Genomic DNA, 24,853 nt, shown 5'->3' on the forward strand with positions numbered 1-24,853 from the left:
AAATATATGCCTAAAACATAAGAGCTTGTTAACTAAGGCAGTGCAAATATTGGAATAGGAATATTTGTGTTTTATTTAATGACAGGGTCGTTTGAGTGCAGAATGATGTAATGACTTGTTTCGGCATGCGGTATTTTGCAGATATTTATAAAAACAAAGCAGATCATGGCACGGCTGACAAAAAGAAGACTGGCTGATACGAAAGTAATTCAGTACTTATGGACTGCCATTGAAGTCATCCGCAACCAGAAACAGATTGCAAATATTGATCGCATTACAAAGTAAGACATATTTCATCCGCGGGGTAATTGCTTTCATTAATATAACGGAGATTGCTTATTTCTTGGAACCAATGCGCATCACTTTAATTATATGTATTCCTTTAAAATATGTATTTGCACAGTTGATTCCGCTTCTGTATATTTTATCCTATAAAAAAGGAGTGCCCATACTGTACTAATGTGGGGTCTACTTTTAGCGATGTCCCATTATTATCTACATTCATAATAGCATTGCTAGTATTTTGTATTGCTTAAATATTATATTGATTTATGGGTAAAGTTATATTGCTATATTTAAGAATGTTATTATTTATTATGTATAATTATTATACTGTATTATTATGATATTATTGTATTATTATTATAATCATTTATTATTATTAACTATTTCTTATGTAACCTTAACAGAATAAATATCTGAATTAAAAAGAAGAGTGATTTAGACAAGCTGTAGCTCTCAAGACTAGACAGTGTCTTGAGATTACTGATGCACCGAATCCAGGATTCGGCCTTTTTCTGCAGGATTTGGATTCGGCTGAATCCTTCTGCCCGGCCGAACCGAATCCTAATTTGCATATGCAAATTAGGGGTGGAGAGGGAAATCGCGTGACATTCTGTCACAAAACAAGGAGATAAAATTAATTTTTCCATTCCTATTCTCAGTTCGGTGTTCAAAATAGTGGATTCGGTGCATCCCTACTTGAGATCTACTGATCAGCAGCTAAAGGTCTACTGGTAAATCCCGGTAAATTCTCTGCAGTTCAAGGCAAAGGCATACTAAATCCGTCTGTGTAGCTGCTCTTCATACTGCAAAAGTCTATGTCATGCGTTGTACTAGACTGAAAATACCTTGTGTGAAAGTTGGTACAGATATTCGATCCGTTATCCAGAAACCTGTTATCCAGAAAGCTCAGAATTACGGAAATGCTGTCTCCCATAAACTTAATTTTATCCAAATTATCCATATTTTAAAAAATGATTTCCCTTTTCTCTGTAATAATAAAACAGTAGCTTGTACTTGATCCCAACTAAGATATAATTAATCCTTATTGGAAGCAAAACCAGCCTATTGAGTTTATTTCATGTTTAAATTATTTTATAGTAGCGTATGAAGATACAAATTACAGAAAGTCCTTCTCTTTATTATGGCTTGATCATGTACTAATATCAGTCAAATGGTGATTGGGATGATAGAACAGAAAAATGCAAAAGGTCATTTAAATGGTTTTCGGACTAAAAAAAATAAACTATGAATTTTTCGGAATTTATTAAAGCCTGATGATCTTAAAAGTCCGAATCCGAAACCCCAGCATCTAAAAGCTCTCAAGGTCCTGTATAAGTCAATGGGGAAGTTCCCAGTCTCTGCGCTGATGTCTGTACCAATATCCGATGAGCTTGTGGTTTCTGCGCAGAAAACTTTGAAAACTACGGAAAAATCTTCGTTTTTGCGCAAAACTCCCAACAATTAGTAGTTTTCGGGGAAACCTCCGAAGTTTGCCCGACCCTATTTTTTCGGGATTTTTTCTTAATAAATAAGGTCCATTCGGGCAGTCGCAGTTGATCGGATTTGTATGTTAGAAATATATAGAAACATTTGGACCTTGATAAATAACCCCCTTAGGGTGCTATTTACTAAAATCCAAATGTATCTCATAATAATAATTAAAATAAGCTTGACCAAACTCCCATGCCCGATTTTAGCTTATTTATTGATTAAAAAAAAACTCAATTTAATCGAATTGTGAAATAACAAAAACCTGGAAGCCCTGAAATTTTCTGGGCTTTTTTTTCCCAAATTGCTCAGATTTTTCAAGTTTTTGCCCAAAAATTGGATTGGTTGGATTACAGGCTAAACTCAGTGCAGACCACAATAACTTCAAATTGGAATAGGTGCTTCCCCCATTGAATTATACACAACCTTGACAGGTGTGAGATAGCGGATTTTCAAATATGGGCATTTTGCAGCATCGGGGTATAATAAATCTCGAAACATTCTATGTATTTTTTCCCGATTGGATTGCAACAAAGGAAATGGGCGCCGATGGGACGAGGACAGCATCAACTGATGCAGTTCTCGATTGCCAAAAACCTGCCTGATTGATATCTGCCTGATTTTTGGCCTGATATTGACCCATCGGAGCGGCCCCTACACGGGCAGATAAACTGCCAAATTGGTCTAAAGGACTGATATCTGCATCTTTAATCTGCTAGTGTATGGCCACCCTTACTTTTAACTCAATCCAAGCCTCTAGTGATGTCATGGATGGGGTGTGGCCTGCCACTGACATCACCAAATAGGAGGGCTTACTGGCAGTATAGGTAAGGTGTAAAGTCTCAAGGTTGCAGGGCAGACCAGCCACCCATCCAACTGCACCAGCAACCAGATTGCATATACCCACACATCACTGTTTTATATTATAGATTCAGTTTTATGCATTACCTTTTAGACGTAACTTTATGGATTAGGCAGTCATAATTTTTAGGTGCACATGTCACATTGTGTTATTAAACAGGAGAGAATGCTTGTGCTGTTTTTCTCTAGTGAATTGTGGTATAAGAACTGATATAGCTCACAAATTAATTCATAATGCATGTGTAAGCTTCCCTCAAATCCAACCATAAATCTATAGACTATCCTGTTCTTGACTTCTCAGTGTCCTCTCAGGTTCTTACTCAGGCAACAAAAACCACAGGAATTCTCAACTCCCTTCCCATCATGTTAACCCTTTGTGCTTTGGCAGCTGCTTCATTTTCTTTATTTTGCCTGTTTCTGAATTTGTATTTTTATTCGTACAGTTATGGGATCTGTAATTTGGATCTTCATACCTTAAGATATCTCCCATTGACTTATATGCAACCTCGGCAGGTCTGAGATCCAATTTTCAGATTCTGACTTTTTCCATCCTCATGGTTTAATAAATCCGAAACATTTGAGGGGGTTTTTCCTACAAAAAAAATCAGATTTTATTGTAAAAAATAAAAAATTTGTCATTTGGAGTTTAATAAATAACCCCCTACAAGTATGCCATTGCCCAGCAGCCTGTAGATTATCACCTTAAAAAACACTATCCCCCATATGTAATAAAAGGCACACAAGTTTGCCCAAATGCAGTAACCCATAGCAACCAATTAGATATCTGCTTTTAAACAGGTCTCCTTTAAATGCTACCTGCTGATTGGTTGCTGCAGGTGATTAGACTTGTAGTAAACTTTGCACCTTTTATTACATAGCATAGTTCTGTCACTGTGGAGAAATTAGGAGCAAACAGTAAAAATATCAACACAAATTTAAGATATTGAGCTTTGGGGACTTCTCAAAATCCAATTTTTACTGTGGGATCTTGCCAAATTCTAATCTTGCAAAAAAAGTTCTGAGATGCAGAATCCCAAACCCAATACTTATTATTTAGAAGAGCTGAATTGGAGCCTTCCCTGTCATGTGACTACTAGGGCCTAACTGATTGGATAAGTGCCATGGAAAAAAACGACTTTAATAAATCTGCAACAAATCAAATACCTCTTGTATCCCGGAAGCTAACCCTCTAAAGTGCTGCTGAGTTCATTTTCCTGGAATCTTTTTGAATTCACAAGTCCATTAATGCCCACTGTCAGTCAGACTGTTGTGCTGATTGGTCAGCAGGTCAGCTGCACTCCTAGGCTGCATCCTATTGGTGGCACGCAGAACAGTGTTATTATATGTGTAGTATGGAAATCCCATTGGGATCTGTTGCACTAAACTTCAGTGATTCATTCCTCAGTGCCTAGGTGATGGTTTTGTTGCTGTGTTCACACTAGCGTGTTATGTTGGTTTAGCAAATGACTTGACAACAAGATGACAGTTTCTCAGTATATATGTTAAATGATATGTTCAATAACTATTCCTCTTCAAAATGTACATTATTTGCACTGCAGCGCTGGAATGCAGATATTTCACAAACCGTTTAAATAATTACATTTGCAGTATCTACATACAGTATGTAACTTAGTTAAAGGGAATTAATAATTCAGGAAATACCTCGAGAAATCCGCATTTTGTTCCGATTCTGATAAGATTGTCATGATTTTTACGGTTTACGTTTTATTTCTAAATTACACTGTTTACATTGCAAATAATTGACTCTACTAGTTAAAATGTTATTCTTGAACCGACAAATGTATTTTTTTTTAGCTGTAATATTGGCGAGGAGGCAGCCATCTCAGTGCATTGTGATTGATCCAGCACTTTAGGATTAAACTGCTTCGAGACAACTATTGTTTCTCCCCTTCCCATTGTATTTAGGGATGCACCGAATCCAGGATTCTGTTCGGGATTCTGCCAGGATTTGGCCTTTTTCAACAGGATTCGGATTAGGCCAAATCCTTCTGCCCAACCGAACCGAATCTTAATTTGCATATGCAAATTAGGGGTGGGAGGGAAATCGTGTGACTTTTTGTCACAAAACAAGGAAGTAAAAAATGTTTTCCCCTTCCCACCCCTAATTTGCATATGCAAATTAGGATTCGGTTCGGTATTCGCCCGAATCTTTCACGAAGGATTCGGGGGTTCGGCCGAATCCAAAATAGTGGATTCGGTGCATCCCTAATTGTATTGTACCACAACATGGATCATGCTCCCTACTCACCTATTGGTAGGCATGAGGATAGCACCTAAGCAGGAAAAAAGCAGGGGTTTTCGTGCTTTGGTGCTATTCTCATATCTGGGGAGCAATTTTAGCAAATGGTCTTTTTAGTTGATGGACAAATCTTACATTTAAACGATCAAGATAAGCTTGGTCTAATGATAATGAAAAGATCTTTTAAAAATCTGTACATCTATGGCCAGCTTAATACAGTCACGAAGCAGAAGGAGCAGAGTGCAGCCTTGCACAGACACTATGGGGCCTATTTACTTAGTTCGAGTGAAAGAATAGAGGAAAAATAGTTCGAATTTCGAATGTTTTTTTTGGCTACTGCGACCATCGAATGGGCTACTTCGACATTCGACTACGACCTTCGACTTCGAATCGAGCGATTCGAACTATAAATTGTTCGACTATTCGACCATTCGATAGTCGAAGTACTGTCTTTTTAAAAAATTCTTCGACCCCCTAGTTCGCCACCTAAAACCTACCGAGGCCAATGTTAGCCTATGGGGAAGGTCCCCATAGGCTTCCTAACAATTTTCTGATTGAAGGAACATCCTTTGATCGATGGATTAAAATCCTTCGAATCGTTCGGTTCGAAGGATTTAATCGTTCGATCGAACTATTATTCCTTCGATTGTTCGATCGTAGGAATAGCGCAAAATCCTTCGACTTCGATATTCGAAAGTCGAAGGATTTTACTTCGACGGTCGAATATTGCGGGTTAATTAACCCTCGATATTCGACCCTAGGTAAATGTGCCCCTAAGGCTGGGTAAAGGAGCACTAACAATAACATAGTAACATAGTAACATAGTAACATAGTAAGTAAGGTTGAAAAAAGTCACATGTCCATCGAGTTCAACCTTTTTTTTTTTGTTTATTAACTACCTATCTGCCAGTTGATCCAGAGGAAGGCAAAAAAACCCATCTGAAGCCTCTCCAATTTGCCTTAGAGGGGGAAAAATTCCTTCCTGACTCCAAAATGGCAATCGGACTAGTCCCTGGATCAACTTGGACTATGAGCTATTTCCCATAACCCTGTATTCCCTTACTTGCTAAAAAGCCATCCAACCCCCTATCTATAGCTTCACAGAGCATTTATATTTTAGATGGGGTCAGTGACCCCCATTCGAGGTCAGAAGAAATGTAATGTATATAATGTAATAACTATATAGAATAAGTAATGAAGGCCAATTGAAAACTTGCTTAGAAGTAGCCATTCTATAACATACTAAAAGTTAACTTTAAGGTGAACCACCCCTTTAAATAGGTGACCAGTAAATTCTACCTTCTGATTGGTTGCTGTGGGTTACTGCTCCTGGGCAAACTTGTTGCCTTTTATTAAATAACCCGCTAAGAGTCATCACCAAATCAAATGAATTTAACCCCCATTAGCTGCTATGGAAGTTACCTCAAAGCAATTGTTCATTTGCTTTTTTATTTGTCACTTGAAATGTAGCAGGCAGCACATCATAAAAGCTCTCGCACCAGCCTTGCCCCTGAGCTACTAAAAAAATATCTAGCACCCTTACTAATTCATTGTAAGTAGCAGTGCAACTTCCCTCCAGCAGCAGTTGTGGACATAATGTTCATTAAACCGGAACAATCATCTAATGAATGTCTCTTTCTAACCAGGTACATGACGCGAGTGCATGGGATGCACCCGAAAGAGATCACACGGCAGCTGAGCTTAGCTGTGAAAGACGGACTTATAGTGGAGACACTTACAGTAGGCTGCAAAGGATCAAAGGCTGGTATTGAACAAGAAGGATACTGGTTACCTGGGGATGAAATTGTAAGTCTTTTTTACACCAAAAATAACTTTCATTCTTTTTTTTTTTTTTTTTTTTTGCTCTGAATCGATTATTATAATCATCTTTTGGCCACATTTATAAAGCACTTTTGGCCTTTACCTTAACTGACAAAACACTGTTTCTCCTTTAGAAATAAATATTTCATTTTGTCAATGATTTACTCCAACCCTTGGTTTGTATTATGTATGCCAGTTTTATTCCTATATCATAAATAAATGAAGCAACATATATTTTATATACAGTAGTTTGTCATAAAAGTTCTATTTTAAAGTGGGACCTGGTATATTCCAGGTAAATCTGTCTCTGATGTGGAACACCTTGCCATAAGGTTGCCAAAAACGTTGTAAATTAAAAACAAAAAACTCAATAGGTTTGTTTTACCATCAGTGCTGATTTATTCAGATTAGTTACCATGAATTCAGTCAGAAATGCAGACCACTATGGTACTGGCATCACCATATTCTAGATATTGGGTTTCAAGATAATATTTTCCAAATTTGTATATTTTTTTTAGGGATACACCGAATCCACTATTTTGGATTCGGCCGAACCCCCGAATCCGTCACAAAGGATTTGGCTGAATACCGAAGCGTATCCGAATCCTAATTTGCATATGTAAATTAGGGGTGGGAAGGGGAAAACATTTTTTACTTCCTTGTTTTGTGACAAAAAGTCACGCGATTTCCCTCTCCGCCCCTAATTTGCTTATGGCCGAAAAAAAAAAAAAAAGTCAGAATCCCGAACAGAATCCAGTATTTGGTGCATCCCTAATTTTTTTATGTGTCATACCTTTACAATGAACTGGTCACAGTATTACCAACTAATAAATACATTATATTGCCAAGTCCTAACATTATGGTCTCCATTATAATATAATTTATATTATTAACACATTATTTGTGATCTTCTCCCTTATGAAATATTATGAAATACACTGACCGGGACTGCCATGTTTGTTTTCACAAAAGAAAACAAGACATGATGCAAACAATAGACTTTGTTTTTTTCTTCTTTAATGTTGTATGTGGCCGGACACATTTATAATCGACAGTGCACTCTACATTATAAACTCTAGCTAATTCCATCTGGAAATGCAGGAAACGGATCCCATTATTTGGTGTTTTAGAGCTCCACTCTGGCACTGGGACAATGTGTGATACAGAATCATTCTTTATTCTACACTGTGGCTCTCCAGAATCCAAGCTCAATTTGCATATTTCTCTTCTGCATATAATTTTAATAAATAGTTTTTAAAAATGCACTGAGGGATAGAACATTTTGAACAAAAACATTTGGATATCTACACTTTTTTTAAAATAAAAAATTGATGCAGAAAGAACCCACTTTATGATTATACTTACTGTATTTAGGGGCTACTGCTAGCTTAAAGGGATACTGTCATGGGAAAAAAAATTTTTTTCAAAATGAATCAGTTAATAGTGCTGCTCCAGCAGAATTCTGCACTGAATTCCATTTCTCAAAAGAGCAAACAGATTTTTTTATATTCCATTTTGAAATCTGACATGGGGCTAGACATTTTGTCAATTTCCCAGCTGCCCCTGGTCATGTGACTTGTGCCTGTACTTTAGGAGAGAAATGCTTTCTGGCAGGCTGCTGTTTTTCCTTCTCAATGTAACTCAATGTGTCTCAGTGGGACATGGGTTTTTACTATTGAGTCTTGTTCTTAGATCTATCAGGCAGCTGTTATCTTGTGTTAGGGAGCTGTTATCTGGTTACCTTCCCATTGTTCTTTTGTTTGGCTGCAGAGGGGGAAAAGGGAGGGGAGGTGATATCACTCCAACTTGCAGTACAGCAGTAAAGAGTGATTGAAGTTTATCAGAGCACAAGTCACATGACTTGGGGCAGCTGGGAAATTGACAATATGTCTAGCCCCATGTCAGATTTCAAAATTGAATATAAAAAAATCTGTTGGCTCTTTTGAGAAATGGATTTCAGTGCAGAATTCTGCTGGAGCAGCTCTATTAACTGGTTTATTTTGAAAAAAAATTCAAAAAAAAAAGTATCCCTTTAAAGGAGAAGTAAAGCCTAACTAAAGAAGTAAGATAGAAATGTTTTACGTTATGTTTTGGGGTTCTGTACCAGCCCAAAGTAACCACAGCCCTTTAGCAGTAAAGATCTCCAAAGATGCCCCAGTAGCTCCCCATCTTCTTCCCTGTAATCAGCCCTGTAGCATCAGCTTATATTACAGACCAACCTAATTTTCTGCTGGATAATTAGTGACAACCCCTAAGCTTAGCTTCTCAACAGCTGCTCAGAGCCCACTGAGCATGTGAGTGTCACAGACACTTTCCAAGATGGTGACCCCCTGTGACAAGTTTGAAGTCCTGGATCATTGCTGCTATTGACAAGCTGAAACTTTAGGCTGCTGCAATAAGTTCACTACACTATAGTAAACTATGGCATTTAGCCACATTCATTTTTAGGGGTTGGTTCTCCTTTAAGGACTAGATAAATACTGGTAGTTGGTCTAGTGTTGGTTTTAGTGTTTGTTCTCAGGCTCAGTGGATCTTTTACCAATGGTACAGGAGCAATTGCTGAATCACTTAAGGTGTGTACATGGAACACTTTAACTCGGCATAGTAAGGAGCTTACATAGGCATATATGTGCTCTGGTGCTCCCCAACTTCTAGACACCAGGGGACTGATTTATTTTCTTTTGGGTTATCTGCTTTCTGTGTCGTCTTTATTGATTTTTGATAATATGGCCTGCAGGTGGGTTCATATAGAATAATGCAACTCCCTGCCTTTGCATTCACAGTTGTATTTTAAAATGATTATCAGCTTAATAGGGGTCATTTCAACCAGCATGACATCAAGATCCTTTTCCACATAACTGGTGCTAGTGATAACTGGTTGACATACCTGTGAGCTCAATTGTTTTGTAGATTGAGTGCAAGAGTGGCTCAGGAAACCTTCTCATTGGCATATGAGGTTATTAATTATAACAATAGTTAAGGTATAAGATGCTTATTTATTCACTTTTTAGCTGCAAATCTTCACTTTTGCTGCCGACTCTTTTATTTTTGTTTCTGCACTCTTCCCTCCAATTCATATTATTATCTTATCTTCAAGATTTACTATAAACCCTTAAAGGAGATATATAGGATAAATTAAAAAAAACCCTAATTTTGTAGGCAATTATGAGTAATATATGGTGTTTTAAATGGTGCTAAAAATGTATATTATGTTTAAAAATATCCCCTTTATTGAGCTCCCTGTAGATGTTCTCTGGTCCCTGTCCGTGTTTCAAATGAGGGGTGGGCGTTTCCTAACGGTTCCTGCCAGAAGCACAGTAGGAGGGGGGGACAGCCAATCACAGCCCTGCAGTCACACAAGCACAGACAGGCTTCAGTTCCCTATCAGGTCCTGCTAGCTGCTGATTGGTTCCTGTCCTACAGTGCAGTGAGCTGACGGCCACCGGCTCCCCTGCACAGCCTGGGAATTCAGGGAGCAGGAAGTGGAAGGGAAGGGAGGGATTATTAGGGGGTTTGCAGAAATATTCAAGGTGGAGAGTTTGAAAGAGCGTAGAGAAAGCAATAATAAAAAAAGTCTGATACAGAAGCCCATGTATATAAAATAAAAGGAAAGAAATGCAGTGTTTCTTTTGACAGAGGACTCAGAGCAGCATTACTTTGAGGGCTAACTGGTGTATTTAAATAGAGCGTTCTGATAAAGCTTACTTAATTTAAGTCTTTCCTTCTCTTTTAAAGATTGCCTGTGCCGAAAAGCACAATCGATCTTAAATAGGCCCATAAGTCTTCTTTTGTTTTCTTCCTTTGAATATATGTAATGAAAATATGAATGCAAAACTGACAACTATCTTAAACAAGTGATTCAGTAGTGCCTACCTCACAACCTGATGCCCGCTCCTTCTATAAATGTTCCAGCCCAGGGTACTGTACTGGTTGCCGAGTGTCATGCCACCATTTTAGTTTGTTCTCCCAAGTGTGCCATGTGCCAATCCTAGAAGAGCTCATGTGCGGTACAGAAATCTTTTAAAAAGTTTTGTATGGTAAATGCGCTTGTTTGAATGTCTGGAAGTCTGAAAGAAGACGGGGAGGCTCTATCATACAGTGCCCTGGGCTGGTACATTTTTTGAAGACGAGATGCACCAGCCAGGGGTATCAGGTAAGCAACTAGAATCACTGGAAGTGTCTTACAGCTTGACTTTTTCTGTAAGAGTTCAATGTGACATTATTTTCCATTTGTTTTCCCAATGAAGCTTCAGTGTCAGTGACCTAGCTAGTAGGTTTAATGTTGCCTAACCTGCCTCTTAGTTATATGCAAGGTTAAGTTTACAGGAGTAATATTATGTATTAAAGGGGACTGTCACCCTTATAAATAATTCCAAATCCTATTTTATGATGATTCAAACAGAATAAACTTGACACTATAAATATTATTGAAATCTTGTTTCTTTTAGTCTTGGAATTCACAGTCGTGAAAAAGACAGCAGCCATTTTGTGGACACGGTTATTAAAGCATGCTTTAGATCAGGGATCCCCAACCTTTAGACCAACATTCAGAATTAAAAGGCGTTGGGGAGCAACACAAGCATGAATAAAATGTTCATGGGGTGCCACATAAGGGCTGTGGTTGGCCATTTAGTAGCCTCTATGTGGAATGTCAACCTACATTGAGGCTCTGTTTAGTAGGGCACCTGGTTTTAATGCAGCTAAAACTTGCCTCCAAGCCTGGAATTGAAAAATAAGCTCCTGCTTTGAGGCTACTGGGAGCAACATCCAAGGGGGTTGGAAAGCAACATGTTGTTCACGAGCTACTGCTTTAGATCGTGCCAAAATCTGTTTTATGCACCAGAATGGGGGACCTGATGCCCATGCACTGGCTACACAATTAGATGGTGAGGATGGAGGGGGAATGTAGGGGAGTGCAACAATATCTAGAAAGTGCAGAATGGAAAGGGAAAGTAATTGCTCGCCCAGCCTCTATGCCTAAGGCATAGACAATATATGATTGACAGCTGGGAGTTTTAAACAAGTATATAACAGGTAGAGATGTTTTAATAAAAAAAAAGAATTTGAGTTTCATGTTTAATTTTAACAAGACTTTTATTATACATTTTGTTATGCTTGGGTGATAGATCCCCTTTAATGTTCATGAACTCCATGGATAGTCCCAGAAGTGGGCAGTTTTTATGGACACCATCAATATATATTAAAGGAGAACTAAAGTTTTACATTGTGTTTTGTGCTTCTGTAGCAGCCCAATGCAACCACAGCCCTTTAGCAGTAAAGATCTGTGTCTCCAAAGATGCCCCAGTAGCTCCCCATCTTCTTTTCTGCTGATTCCCTGCACATGCTCTGTGCTGCTGTCACATACTGAGCTTAGAGACCCACTCACAATATACAGTACACATAGAATAGGAATGTCACAATATAAGGCTGATTAGTAATTAATACAGATAATTACTACATGGCAGCACAGAAACCAGTGCAATTAGCATCAGAATTTAATAATCAGACCTGTAGAATCAGCTTATATTACAGACCAACCTAATTTTCTGCTTGATAATTAGCGATGAACCCTAAACTTAGCTTCTCAACAGCTGCTCAGAGCCCACTGAGCATGTGAGTGTCACAGACACTTTCCAAGATGGTGACCCCCTGTGACAAGTTTGAAGTCCTGGATCATTGCTGCTATTGACAAGCTGAAACTTTAGGCTGCTGCAGTAAGTTCATTATATACAATATGGCATTTTTAGCCCTATTCATTTTTAGGGTTTAGTTCTCCTTAAAAGCTGGGCTATCACTAGCTGTGGTTTATCGAACTGTGGGAAATGTAGGCACATGGAATAAATGTATGGACCCAAAAGAGAAAATGATGTCAGGAGAGACAGGGTTTGGGATATTTAATGGTACGCCCTGTAGAGTATGTCACATTTGATAAAGGAAGAGAACCCCCAAAACGCTGTGTGGGTGGGCATGAGACCAATTAAATAGCGGAATTGTAATCTGCTAGTGAGACCCATGCTCTGGAACCCTTATGCTGAAGTCTTACTCATTTCAGCCATACTTCCCAATTGTCCCGTTTTCAGAAGTACCTCTTTTGACATCTCAACCCGCAGTCCCTCCTTTGTACTGGAAAGTACTGGAAACTCCCGGTTTCTAACTTAATTGGCTTTTGGCAGAGAGCCCAGAACAGCCACAGCTGCAGATAAGATACTTTTTTGTAACAATTTTGAGATAAGCAAATAAGTAATTGTAACAATATAAGATAAAAGGTCCCTTGGAAGAAGTTAGACTCACAGCTTAAAGGGCAATTCATCTTTATTAGCAAAACTGTAATAAGTGAAAAAAACACAGAAATATGTTCAAACTTTCATAACCTGCCAAATTTTGTAAAATGAACATGTTAATTGGGGGATGTGGCCTCAAAAATGGGCTTGGTCAAAATTTAGCCAAATAATTTAGCAAATACTACAGGAAAACTAATGTAGTGAGAATATTGGATCATTTAAACCCTCCAGGCCAGATAATTTAACGTAACATCTCCCTAGGGAAGTTCTAACCAAGCATGATTACCCACGTATGTTCGGTCATGAATTGTGACAGGTGACGACCTTCAATTAAATATTTTTTGGCACAAAGTAATAAAAATTCCAGTATGATCATTTTTTTTCATCTACAATGGCTGTCAGTTCCGATTTTGTGAGTGGGTCTCTATATCAATTTATATTTCATTTTTATCCAAATTCAATGCTTGTCTCCCTCCCTCTCAGTAAAAGGCAAATTTTATATTTATTTGTTTTTTTTATACTCTTAATTCTTTTGCAATCCCTTTAGAAGCAATCAGTCCTGTTTAGCAAAACAATCTTGTAAATTATTTCAGATGAAACAGCACCACATTCAAGGAAAAGAGGGAAAATCAGTGAATTCACCAGAGGTTTGTTAAAGTGCTTTGATATCGAGCTCACAAGTATGTAAAACAACCCTTTCTTTGCAATTTTCCCACAACCCCCTTTTTCTACAACCCACAAAAATGGGACTAATATTACTGTGGTTTGGCTTGATAATGCGGGAGGCAAATTTCACTTTTGGGTAAGACTATTCAAAAGTGTCAGCTTAATACTAAAAAATATAGAAATTCAAATACAATTTTTTGCATTCATGAATAAACAAAATCATCTGCAGAGTCTTCGTATAAATTTCAGCAAAGGATGAGCCTGCAGTGTATTGTCTGTATTAATCAGATCCTGTTGCTGCCACAAGCTAATTGTCATAGATCGCTTTCAGCTAACACCATTGTTTTGCCAAGAGCAGTGCATGGTACAATGATATGCCGGTACAGGTATGGAAACTGTTATCCAGAAAGCTCGGGACCTGGTGTTTTCCGGATAACTGATCTACTAGAAAATCATTTAAACATTAAATAAACCCAATAGGCTGGTTTCGCCTCCAATAAGGATTAATTATATCTTAGTTGGGATCAAGTACAAGCTACTATTTCTGTTTTATTATAGAAAAATAGGATAATCATTTTTAAAAATTTGAATTATTTGAATAAAATGGAGTCTATGGGAGTTAGACATCCATAATTCAGAGCTTTCTGGATAACAAGTTTCTGGATCACATACTTGTAGTATTTGTACCATGCACTTTTACTAGGTGAGTCTAGATCAATGAAATCTACTAAATCTTAAAAGGGACTAAAGTCCTGGTTCATTACTAATTATGTAGGTGAGTTTGTCTCCCATTCATATACGTGCACCAACCAAATGGCACCAATCGGAACTTTTGTTTACCTAATTAGGCTTCCTAGCATGTAGGTCACCCTTGTGACATCATTGGCCACATTTCAGCGTTGAGAAGCAACCAACTGGTATATGTGTAAAGCCTAATAAAAGGTTCAGATGTAGGCTTGCCCCTTTAAAACCAAACACATATGGAATCCACAGCTTGCATGGCTAATTAGCTTTTTATTTAGATGCATGGTACATGGCTGCACATACATCAGTTCGGTCTGCAGCATGCATCTAAAAAATTGCTAATTAGCCATGCAGGCTGTGTATTCCATATGCGTTCGCTTTTAAAATAGTAAGGTAGCAACCCTACTCAGATGTGCAGCATTTGTTCTGTATACAGCAGGAAACAAAGATCAAAAACTTCAGAACATTAAAAGCGCTAGCTGCCTGTAATTAGTACAGGACACAATTAAACTTAATTGGGCTTTCCGTTCCCCTTAAATATTTGTTCATTATGAGTTTTCAGCGCAAGCCAAGTTGTTTTTGTTATTAATCTCAGCCTAGATCCACTAAAATTCATGATTCGAGTATCCAGAAAATCTAAAGTAAATTTTATTTCTGGTCTTTCCAAGCTTTGGCAAAACATGTATTGTCTAACAATGAAAACCTGCATCTGGGAATCAGCAGTAAGCTCTTGCTACACTGATAGGGTTAAAGTTCTTTTGGGTTATCTAGTACAGGTATGGGACCTGTTATCCAGAATGCTCGGGATAAGGGATCTTTCTGTAATTTGGATCTTCATACTTTAAGGGGGTTATTTACTAAACTCCGAATGCAAAAATCACGAAACATTTGTGATTTTTTTGTTATAAAATCAGACTTTCAAAAAATCACGAATTTTTCGGAATTTATTAAACCCAGAGGATGGAAAAGGCTGAATCTGAAAATCCGGCACCTCAGACCTGTCGAGGTTGCATATAAGTCAATGGGAGAAGTCCCAATGATTTTTTGATGTGCGCTGGATTTCGTACAATACCCCGGAGTTTCGGGTGAAAAGTCTGAAAAAATTCTGAAATTCGTGAAATTGGATGATAAAATCAGAAAAAATCGTGAAAATCTGGTTTTTACCCGCAAAGCAAATTTTCAGGAAAATGTAATAATAAATAAGCATAAAAAAAACCCGAGCGGATTTGATCAGAGTTTGTAGCAGAAAGTATTGAGATAAATTCGGAACTTGATAAATAACCCCCTAAATGTACTAGAAAATCATGTAAACATTAAATAAACCCAATAGGCTGGTTTTGCTTCCAATAAGGATTAATTATATCTTAGTTGGGATCAAGTACAAGCTACGGTTTTATTATTACAGAGAAAAAGGAAACCATTTTTAAAAATGTGGATTATTTGATTATAATGGAGTCTATGGGAGACGGCCTTTCTGCAAATTCAGAGTTTTCTGGATAACGGATCCTATACCTGTTCTAAGATTTGCAACGTATATGATTCCTCTAATGCCTCATTTAATCTTAAGGACCCTACTTAACCTCTTCAATAAACTGCCTCGCCAGATTATTCTGTGTTCCTTTTAGGACTGGGAGACGGAAACCCACGACTGGTATTGTTTTGAGTGCCATATGCCTGGAGAAGTGATGATGTGTGACCAGTGCTTTCGTGTGTATCACCCAAAATGCCTACCTGATGACTTGAGACTAAGAGATAGCAGTAATCACTGGCAGTGCCCAATTTGCAAGGTAAAGTGCTCAAGCTTGTTCATAAGCATGCTGACAGATGTTGCCACCTTTGATACAATTGGTCTTAAAGGGAATTATTTGCCTTCTTCTTCCGACTCTTTCCAGCTTTCAAATAGGGTTCACTGACCCCATCTTAAAAACAATGCTCTGTATGGCTACACATTTATTGTTATTGTGACTTCTTATTACTTGTTTTTATTCAGGCCTCTCCTATTCATATTTTAGTCACTTATTCAAAGCAATGCATGGTTGCTAGGGTGATTTGGACCCTAGCAACCAGATGGCTGAAATTGCAAACTGGAGAGCTGCTGAATTAAGAGCTTAAAGGGGTTGTTCACCTTCCAAACACTTTTTTCAATTTAGTTGTTTTTAGATTGTTCCCTAGAAATAATGACTTTTTCCAATTACTTTCCATTATTTATTTTTTACGTTTTTTCCAAAATCTAAGTTTAAAGTTGAATGTTCCTGTCTCTGGTGTTTGAGTCTGGCAGCTCAGTAATCCAGGTGCAGATTCTGAACTGTTACAATTTTGCAACATTGAGTTGATCCATTTCTCAGCAGCATCTCTGGAGTATTAGCAACAATTGTATCAATTCTAACAGCTGCCTGTAATGAAACCCAGAGATTCTGCTCAGCAGGGACAAAGATAAGAAATGTATCAACTAAATGTATCAATTTAAAACAGTTTACAGGATCGGCGACCCCCCCTCCCAGAGCTGCTTCAGAAGGAGAGAAATGACACTTTATACTTCAATATTAGAAAAACCGTGACACATAGAAAATAGAGTCATTGGAAAAAGTCGTTATTTCTGGTGATCTATCTGATAACAACTAGTTGTTTGAAGGTGAACAACCCCTTTAATAACTCAAAAGTCACAAATAAAAAAGGAAACCAATTGCAAATTGTCTCAGAATATCACTCTCTACATCATACTAAGGGGCACATTTACTTAGTTCGAGTGAAGGAATAGAATAAAAAAAAACTTCGAATTTCGAATGTTTTTTTGGGCTACTTCGACTCCGACTTTGATCGAATCGATTCAAACTAAAAATCATTTGAATATTCGACCATACGATAGTCGAAGTACTGTCTCTTTAAAAAAAACTTCGACCCCCTACTTCGCCATCTAAAACCTACCGAACCTCAATGTTAGCCTATGGTGAAGGTCCCCATAGGCTTTGTAAGCTTTTTTTGGTAGAAGAAAAATTGTTCGATCGATGGATTAAAATCCTTCAAATTGAACGATTCGAAGGATTTAATCGTTCGATCAAACTATTTGCGGTAAATCCTTCGACTTCAATATTCGAAGTCAAAGGATTTACCTTCGGCTGTTGAATATCGAGTGTTAATTACCCCTCGATATTCAACCATATGTAAATCTGCCCCTAAACGTTAATTGGAAGGTGAACAACCTCTTTAAGAACCATGCTAGTTTGATACATATGGAACTCTGCCTACATTGACTTAAAGGGGAACTATTGTGAAAATGAAAATTTAATATAAGCTTCATCATACTAAAATAAGGAGTTTTCTATATACAATCAATTAAAAATTCTGTAACGTTTCTGAAATAATCAAGTTTATCTTCACTATTATTCTGTCCGCATCTGTTTCTCTTCATCCTGTCTTCATTCAAGAGTTGGGTGTCAGATATTCATTGACAGTTAGATCCAATATATCTTATAGGGGGGGCTCCTTTTGCCTAGAAGATGTATTATTAAAAGCACCAAACATCATGTCTCTCTACATGCAGAATTTGTGCAAAATGCATTTATTTAGTTTGATTTTGTTTGTACTGGAATCAGTTATTTGAGTGAGCTCTAATACATCAGCCTATTGAGTTTATGTAATGTTTACATGATTTTCTAGCAGATTTAAGGTATGAAGATCCGTTATCTGGAAAACCCCAGGTCCCGCGCATTTTGGATAACAGGTCTCATACCTGTAACTGATACTTTATAATTGTTTCCTGACTCTCTTGTATCACAAATATTTTTCAGAGCATGAAGAAGAAAAACAACAACAAGCAGGAGATGGGTAAATACCTGCGATTCATTGTTTCCCGCATGAAGGAGAGGGTAGGTTTTGCTTCTGAGCTTTTCATTTCTTCCCACAGTCTCATCCCAAGCTCACGGTATTTCATTCTTATTTGTGCATGCACAAGTGCACATGCTTCTTCTCATGGTAAAGCTCCATAACAAACTTTAAGGGGCAGATTTATCAACGGTTGAGGTGAACTTTCGAATGAAAAAAATGCGAATTTTGAGATATTTTTTGTGTACTTCAACTAGGGAATAAATCCAAATTCGATTTGAATTTGAAAACAAATTAAAAAAATTAGAATATCGAAATGTATCCTGTACTCTCTTTAAAAATTCGACTTCAACCATTCGCCTTCTAAAACCTGCTGTTTTAGCCTATGGAGGACCTACTAGAACCTATTTGGTGGACTTTGAAAAATCTAAGTTTTTTTTGGGAAAAACTTCGAATCGAATTCGATCGAATGCGCTATTCCTTCGATTCAAACTATTCAAATTCGGACGAATACGGACCTATTCAATTGAAAACTGACCTATTCGACCAAAAAAAAAAAAAAACCTCCGACTTAATTTTGGTTGTTCTTTTTGATTTCGAAGTTCGAAGTTTTTTCTATTCGAAATTCGACCCTTGATAAATATGCCCCTAAATGAAATAAAGGATGCTGATGACAAATATCATGATGGCATAAACAGAAGACTCCAGCTCATTTAAATCTCCAAGTTCATCTTTATATTTAGTGCTAGTAGGAGGTAGACACTGGTATTTTAAGTCAATCTGCAGTCTGTCTTCTCAATTTTTTGTAATTGTTTTGTTTCTCTTTTTTTCTCTCTCCAAATATTAAAATAAAAATGCTTTTTTTGGTGGACCCTGACAACTAGAAATACGTTTCATTTATTCTGAGGCTACAATTTGTAGTTTGTAGTTTCTCAACTGCCATCTAATAATACTCTGCCTGGTTGCTAGGGTCTCAGTAGTTCAATAAACTCATAGAATTAAAATGAAGACCAATTACAAATTCTTAAAATACGACTAAAATCCAAATTTATCTCTTAAAAAAAAAAACCACGACCAAACTCCCAAGCTCGATTTGACCTTATTTATTGATAAAATAAGCCGACTGAATTGGATCGCGGAAAAACTTGATAAAATCGCTCACATTTTTGAGGAGTTTTTCCTGAATTGTTTTTGCCCAAACCCAGAAAAAGTCTGATTTCTGGGCTAAACCCCACGAAGACCCCGATAACTTAAATTTGGGATAGGTGCCTCTACCGTTGACTTACAGTTAGGTCCATAATTATTTGGACAGACTTTTTTTTTACAATTTTGGTTCTGTACATTACCACAATGAATTTTAAATGAAACAACTCAGATGCAGTTGAACAAAAAGATTGCATAAAAATGTGAGGAACTGAAGCATTTTTTAACACAATCACTTCATTTCAGGGGCTCAGAAGTAATTGGACCATTGGCTCAAAGGCTATATCATGGGCAGGTGTGGGCAATTCCTTCATCATGTCATTATCAATGAAGCAGATAAAAGCCCTGGAATTGATTTGAGGGGGGGGGGGTGCTTGTATGTGGAGGATTTTGCTGTGAACAGACAACATGTGGTCAAAGGAGCTCTCCATGCAGGTGAAACAAGCCATCCTTAAGCTGCAAAAACCCCATCTGAGAAATTGCTACAATATTAGGAGTGGCAAAATCTACAGTTTGGCACATCCTGAGAAAGAAAGAAAGCACTGGTGAACTCAGCAACGCAAAAAGACCTGGACGTCCACGGAAGACAACAGTGGTGGATGATCACAGAATCATTTCCACGGTGAAGAGAAACCCCTTCACAACAGCCAAACAAGTGAACAACACTCTCCAGGAGGTAGGTGTATCCATATCCAAGTCTACCATAAAGAGAAGACTGCATGAAAGTAAATACAGAGGGTGCACTGCAGGGTACAAGCCACTCATAAGCCTCAAGAATAGAAAGGCTAGATTGGACTTTGTTAAAAAAAAACATCTAAAAGCACAGTTCTGGAAAAACATTCTTTGGACAGATGAAACCAAGATCAACGTCTACCAGAATGATGGCAAGAAAAAAGTATGGAGAACGTGTGGAACAGTTCATGATCCAAAGCATAGCACATCATGTATAAAACATTTGGGAGGCAGTGTGATGGGTTGGGCGTGCATGGCTGCCAGTGGCACTGGGACACTAGTGTTTATCCATGAGGTGACACAGGACAGAAGCACAAGAATGAATTCTGAGGTGTTCAGAGACACTGTCTGCTCAAATTCAGCTAAATTAAGTCAAATTGATTGGGAGGCTTTCATAATGACCCAAAGCATACAGCCAAAGCAACCCAGGAGTTTATTAAAGCAAAGAAGTGGAATATTCTTGAATGGCCAAGTCAGTCACCTGATCTGAACCCAATTGAGCAGCATTTCACTTGTTGAAGACTAAACTTCAGACAGAAAGGCCACAAACAACTGAAAACTGAAGCAACTGAAAGCCGCTGCAGTAAGGCCTGGCAGAGCATTAAAAAGGAAGAAACCCAGAATCTGGTGATGTCCTTGAGTTCAAGAATTCAGGCTGTCATTGCCAGCAAAGGTGTTTCAACCAACTATTAGAAATGAACATTTTATTGTCAGTTTTTTAATTTGTCCAATTACTTTTGAGCCCCTGAAATTAAGTGATTGTGTTAAAGGAGAAGGAAAGCTACGGAGGCATTTTATTGCCAATAGATTAGCTGCAATAGTGCAAGCTAGAATGCTTTATTTATTCTGTAGAATGTTTTACCATACCTCAGTAAAAAGCTCTAGAAACTCTCTGTTTGTTTAGAATAGGAGCTGCAGCATTAATGTGGTGTGACATCACTTCCTGCCTGAGTCTCTCTCTGCTCTGGGCTCAGATTACAGTAGAGAAGGGAGGGGTGGGGGGAGAGGAGCAAACTGAGCATGCTCTTGCCCAGGGCAATGAGGTTTAAGCTGAAGGCAGGAAGTCTGATACAGAAGCCCATGAGTACACAATAGAAGGAAAGAAATGCAGTGTTTCTTTTGACAGGGGACTCGGAGCAACATTACTTTGGGGGTTTACTGGTATATTTAGATGGACCTTTCTGATAAGGCTTACTTAGTTTTAACCTTTCCTTCTCCTTTAAAAAAAGGATTATGTTCCTCACATTTTTATGCAATCTTTTTGTTCAACCCACTGAATTAAAGCAGAAAGTCTGTAGTTCAACTGCATCTGAGTTGTTTTATTTAAAATTGTGGTAATGTACAGAACCAAAATTAGAAAAAAGTTGTCTGTCCAAATATTTATGGACCTAACTGTATACAGGACCTTGACAGTTCTGAAATTGCTGATTTTTGGATACAGGCCTTTTGCATCGTGGTATAATAAATCTTGAAATATTTCGTTCCGAGTGCCATCCCGCCGGCGATTTACATTCTAGCTGAGGGGAAGGCAGTTCGGGGAGGTTAGTAGCCCCGAAGAGGAAGAGCTTTGTCGCCGGGCGACTAATCTCCCCAAATCTGAGCATGTGTCTCTGCCCTAACAGTTTGAGGACATGCCCCTTTACAATCTGTCATTTTCTACAGAAACATTATGTTCAGAAATCTCCTGATGTGACTTCTTTTCTTTTGACCAAAAATATTTTGCATCAAAGTTGTATTACTTACCCTTTCCTCTGGAATAAAAAAAAGATAAAATCTGTGTTAACTACTTAACGCTCACAATCACGTTTGCATTCTCACTCCATCATTCTCGCTCCGACATCCACCGCCTGTGCTAGAGTCCTGCAGCGGGTCGGTTTCCCGTGGATACCCTGCGGGATACGGGTAGGGTGTGGGTATAGATGCAGGTCTGTGGGTTGTGGGTCTCATCTATATTTCTTATATTAGCTATATTTTACTCCTTTTAAAATGTTTTTAATTTTTTTCTGCTCCACCCACTTCTGATGATGTCACTTCCGGTTGCAGCAACAGCAGTTTCTGTTTAATGGAGGTTGTTGGGTTGTGGACCAGGTTGTGGATAAGGTAGTTGTGGATCTGGTCAGTTAGTTGATTCAAATATACCGGTTGCGGCCCCGGTCGTGGGTTCAGACGGTTCCGGGTCTCAAAAATTGGTTCCCTGCAGGACTCTATCGTGTGTAGGGATGGGCGAATTTTTTCGTCTCGTTTCGCCGAAAAAATGACGCCCATAGACTTGTATGGAGACGTGCGTCAAAAAAAAAAGACGCGCGACAAAATAATTTCGCCGTGCAACAAATTTTTTTTGACTCCAATAGACTTTAATGGGCGTCTGCGACATTTCGCCGGCGGCGAATTTTTAACGAAACGGGTCAAATTCGCCCATCCCTGATCGTGTGCCTCACACAAGCTAACACAGTGTTTCCAGGTGCAGTCAGGACAGGAGGCTAATGCCCGCATAAGGGCTGATTCTTGGCCTTCATATTTCAGTAGGCCGCTTTCAGCCCATATGTAGCATAAGCCTGAGGGCATATTTAATAAGCTGTGTAAAATAAAATTAGACAAAAAAAAAAAAACAGTGTAAAAAGCTGTGTAAAATAAATGGTGAGTTTATAAAGGTGTGTTTTATTTTACCCCATGCAAAAGCCACATTTGCCGCCGTTATATTCACTCTAAGAAAGAACGCGCAAAAAATAGGCCATTTTTTCACACAGCGAAGCCTGGTGATGTGTGGTGAATTATCCATTTTCTACACCACATAATAAATCTGCTCAGTGGAGGCACATTTATCAAAGGCCGACTTTTGACTTCATGTGAGTTTTTTAAACTCCCATAAATTCGAAATTCGACTAGTCGAAATTTATTAATAAAATCGAATTTGTTAAACTTGAACGAATTTAAACAACCCGAAAACTTGAATCAAATTAGATTCGAATTATAAAAACTCGATTTGAGTTTTATTCTCGGAAAAAAAACTTGTATGTCAGGAAGGCTACAAGCCACCAAATTGATCCCTGGACCTCTCCCATTGACTTATATAGTAATTCGGCAGGTTTTAGGTAGCGAATAGTCAAATTCGAGTTATTAAAGGGTCAGAGTATGATAAATCTCGAAATTCAAATTGAGTTTGGATAATTCACAATTCGAATTTGAGAGTTTTGACTAAAAAATTTTCACTTCGCCCCTTAGGGGCTAATTCACTAAGGGTCGAATATCAAGGGTTAATTAACCCTCGATATTCGACTGGGAATTGAAATCCTTCGACTTCGATATTCGAAGTCGAAGGATTTAGCGCAGATAGTACGATCGAACGATCGAAGGATTATTCCTTCGATCGAACGATAAAATCCATCGAATCTAACGATTCGAAGGATTTAAATCCAACGATCGAAGGAATATCCTTCGATCAAAAAAAGTTAGGCAAGCCTATGGGGACCTTCCCCATAGGCTAACATTGACTTTGGTAGCTTTTAGATGCCGAACTAGGGGGTCGAAGTTTTTTTTAAAGAGACAGTACTTCGACTATCAAATGGTCGAATAGTCAAACGATTTTTACTACGAATCCTTCGATTCGTAGTCGAAGGTCGAAGTAGCCCATTCGATGGTCGAAGTAGCCCAAAAAAACTTCGAAATTCGAAGTTTTTTTTTACTTCGAATCCTTCACTCGAAGTTAGAGAATCGGCCCCCAAGTGTTGTCAGCTGTGGGCGTTTATGGTGGGGCAGGTTCATTTGGATGTGCAGCGTCCACAGGTGGATATACTGAATATATTTTGCTTAGAATTAAAATGCCGTTCTTAATACATGTTTATGAGCTCTGTGTTTAAGTCTTTTGAGCATCTTAGATTGCCGTAGGATTGGAAAAGCAGCAGCATGAATGCAAGTTATGTAATCTAGCTCTATATTTTGCTAAATTACTGATATGTTATGTACATTGTATGTCTCAAAAGCAAATTATTGTTTTTATTCTTTTAAGGCGATTGAACTCAATAAAAAAGGAAAGGATAGCAAGCATCCGATGTATAGGCGTTTGGTTCATACCACCATTGATGTTTCTACTATTAATGAGGTAAATGTTGTGTGTCATGGTCTTTGACATTTTGTTTTGCTGAAAACTAACCGTATAGAAGAATACAGCTTAAACCGCTACTAGTATTTAACAGCTACTGAGTTATAGGCACATAGAGCTGCTAATGTCTCGGCCAGATTTGTCTTATGGTCCTTCTATAAAAAAAGGTAAGGAAAATTGCAATGTAAGGGCAGTGGCACAGAGTGAGATTGTCAGGTTCTGTATTGTGGATAAAATGCCCTGATTCTTCCTCCACTAACATTTCTTCAACTGCATTTCTGTTTTGTACAGAAAGTGACTGAAGGAAAATACAAGAGTTACGATGAGTTCAAGGCAGATGCACAGCTGCTTCTACACAACACAATTATTTTTTATGGAGGTAATTATATAATGCCCTAGAAGTACAGAAATTCCAGTGGTTTCTGCACTCACACTCCATTCTGGTCTGTCGTCAGTCAACCTGTTACTCCATAATTGCAGTACTTCACAAAAATAAAAATTCACCAATATCTTAGTCCAAAGCATTGAATCTATATATGAATATATATATATATATATGTGTGTGTGTGTATATATGTAGATATATATTTG

The 24,853-nt window shown here is 38.0% G+C and overlaps 1 protein-coding gene across 4 annotated transcripts in view; it reads left to right on the plus strand.

The window, feature by feature from the left end:
* Positions 1–24,853, plus strand: part of zmynd11.L (zinc finger MYND-type containing 11 L homeolog) — a 63,496-nt gene that overhangs the window by 18,383 nt on the left and 20,260 nt on the right. For 3 of the 4 annotated variants that reach the window (XM_041565805.1, XM_018267152.2, XM_018267153.2), the window contains 7 exons: positions 142–281; positions 6,541–6,700; positions 13,590–13,643; positions 16,032–16,193; positions 18,195–18,272; positions 24,170–24,262; positions 24,554–24,641. In XM_041565805.1, the coding sequence (XP_041421739.1) occupies positions 166–281; positions 6,541–6,700; positions 13,590–13,643; positions 16,032–16,193; positions 18,195–18,272; positions 24,170–24,262; positions 24,554–24,641 (751 nt within the window). In that variant the 5' untranslated portion in view covers positions 142–165. The remainder of the gene's footprint in view (positions 1–141; positions 282–6,540; positions 6,701–13,589; positions 13,644–16,031; positions 16,194–18,194; positions 18,273–24,169; positions 24,263–24,553; positions 24,642–24,853) is intronic. The other variant, XM_018267154.2, reaches the window with a different exon arrangement.

This window comes from Xenopus laevis, chromosome 6L, assembly GCF_017654675.1.
Source record: "Xenopus laevis strain J_2021 chromosome 6L, Xenopus_laevis_v10.1, whole genome shotgun sequence".
Taxonomy (NCBI): Eukaryota; Metazoa; Chordata; class Amphibia; order Anura; family Pipidae; genus Xenopus; species Xenopus laevis.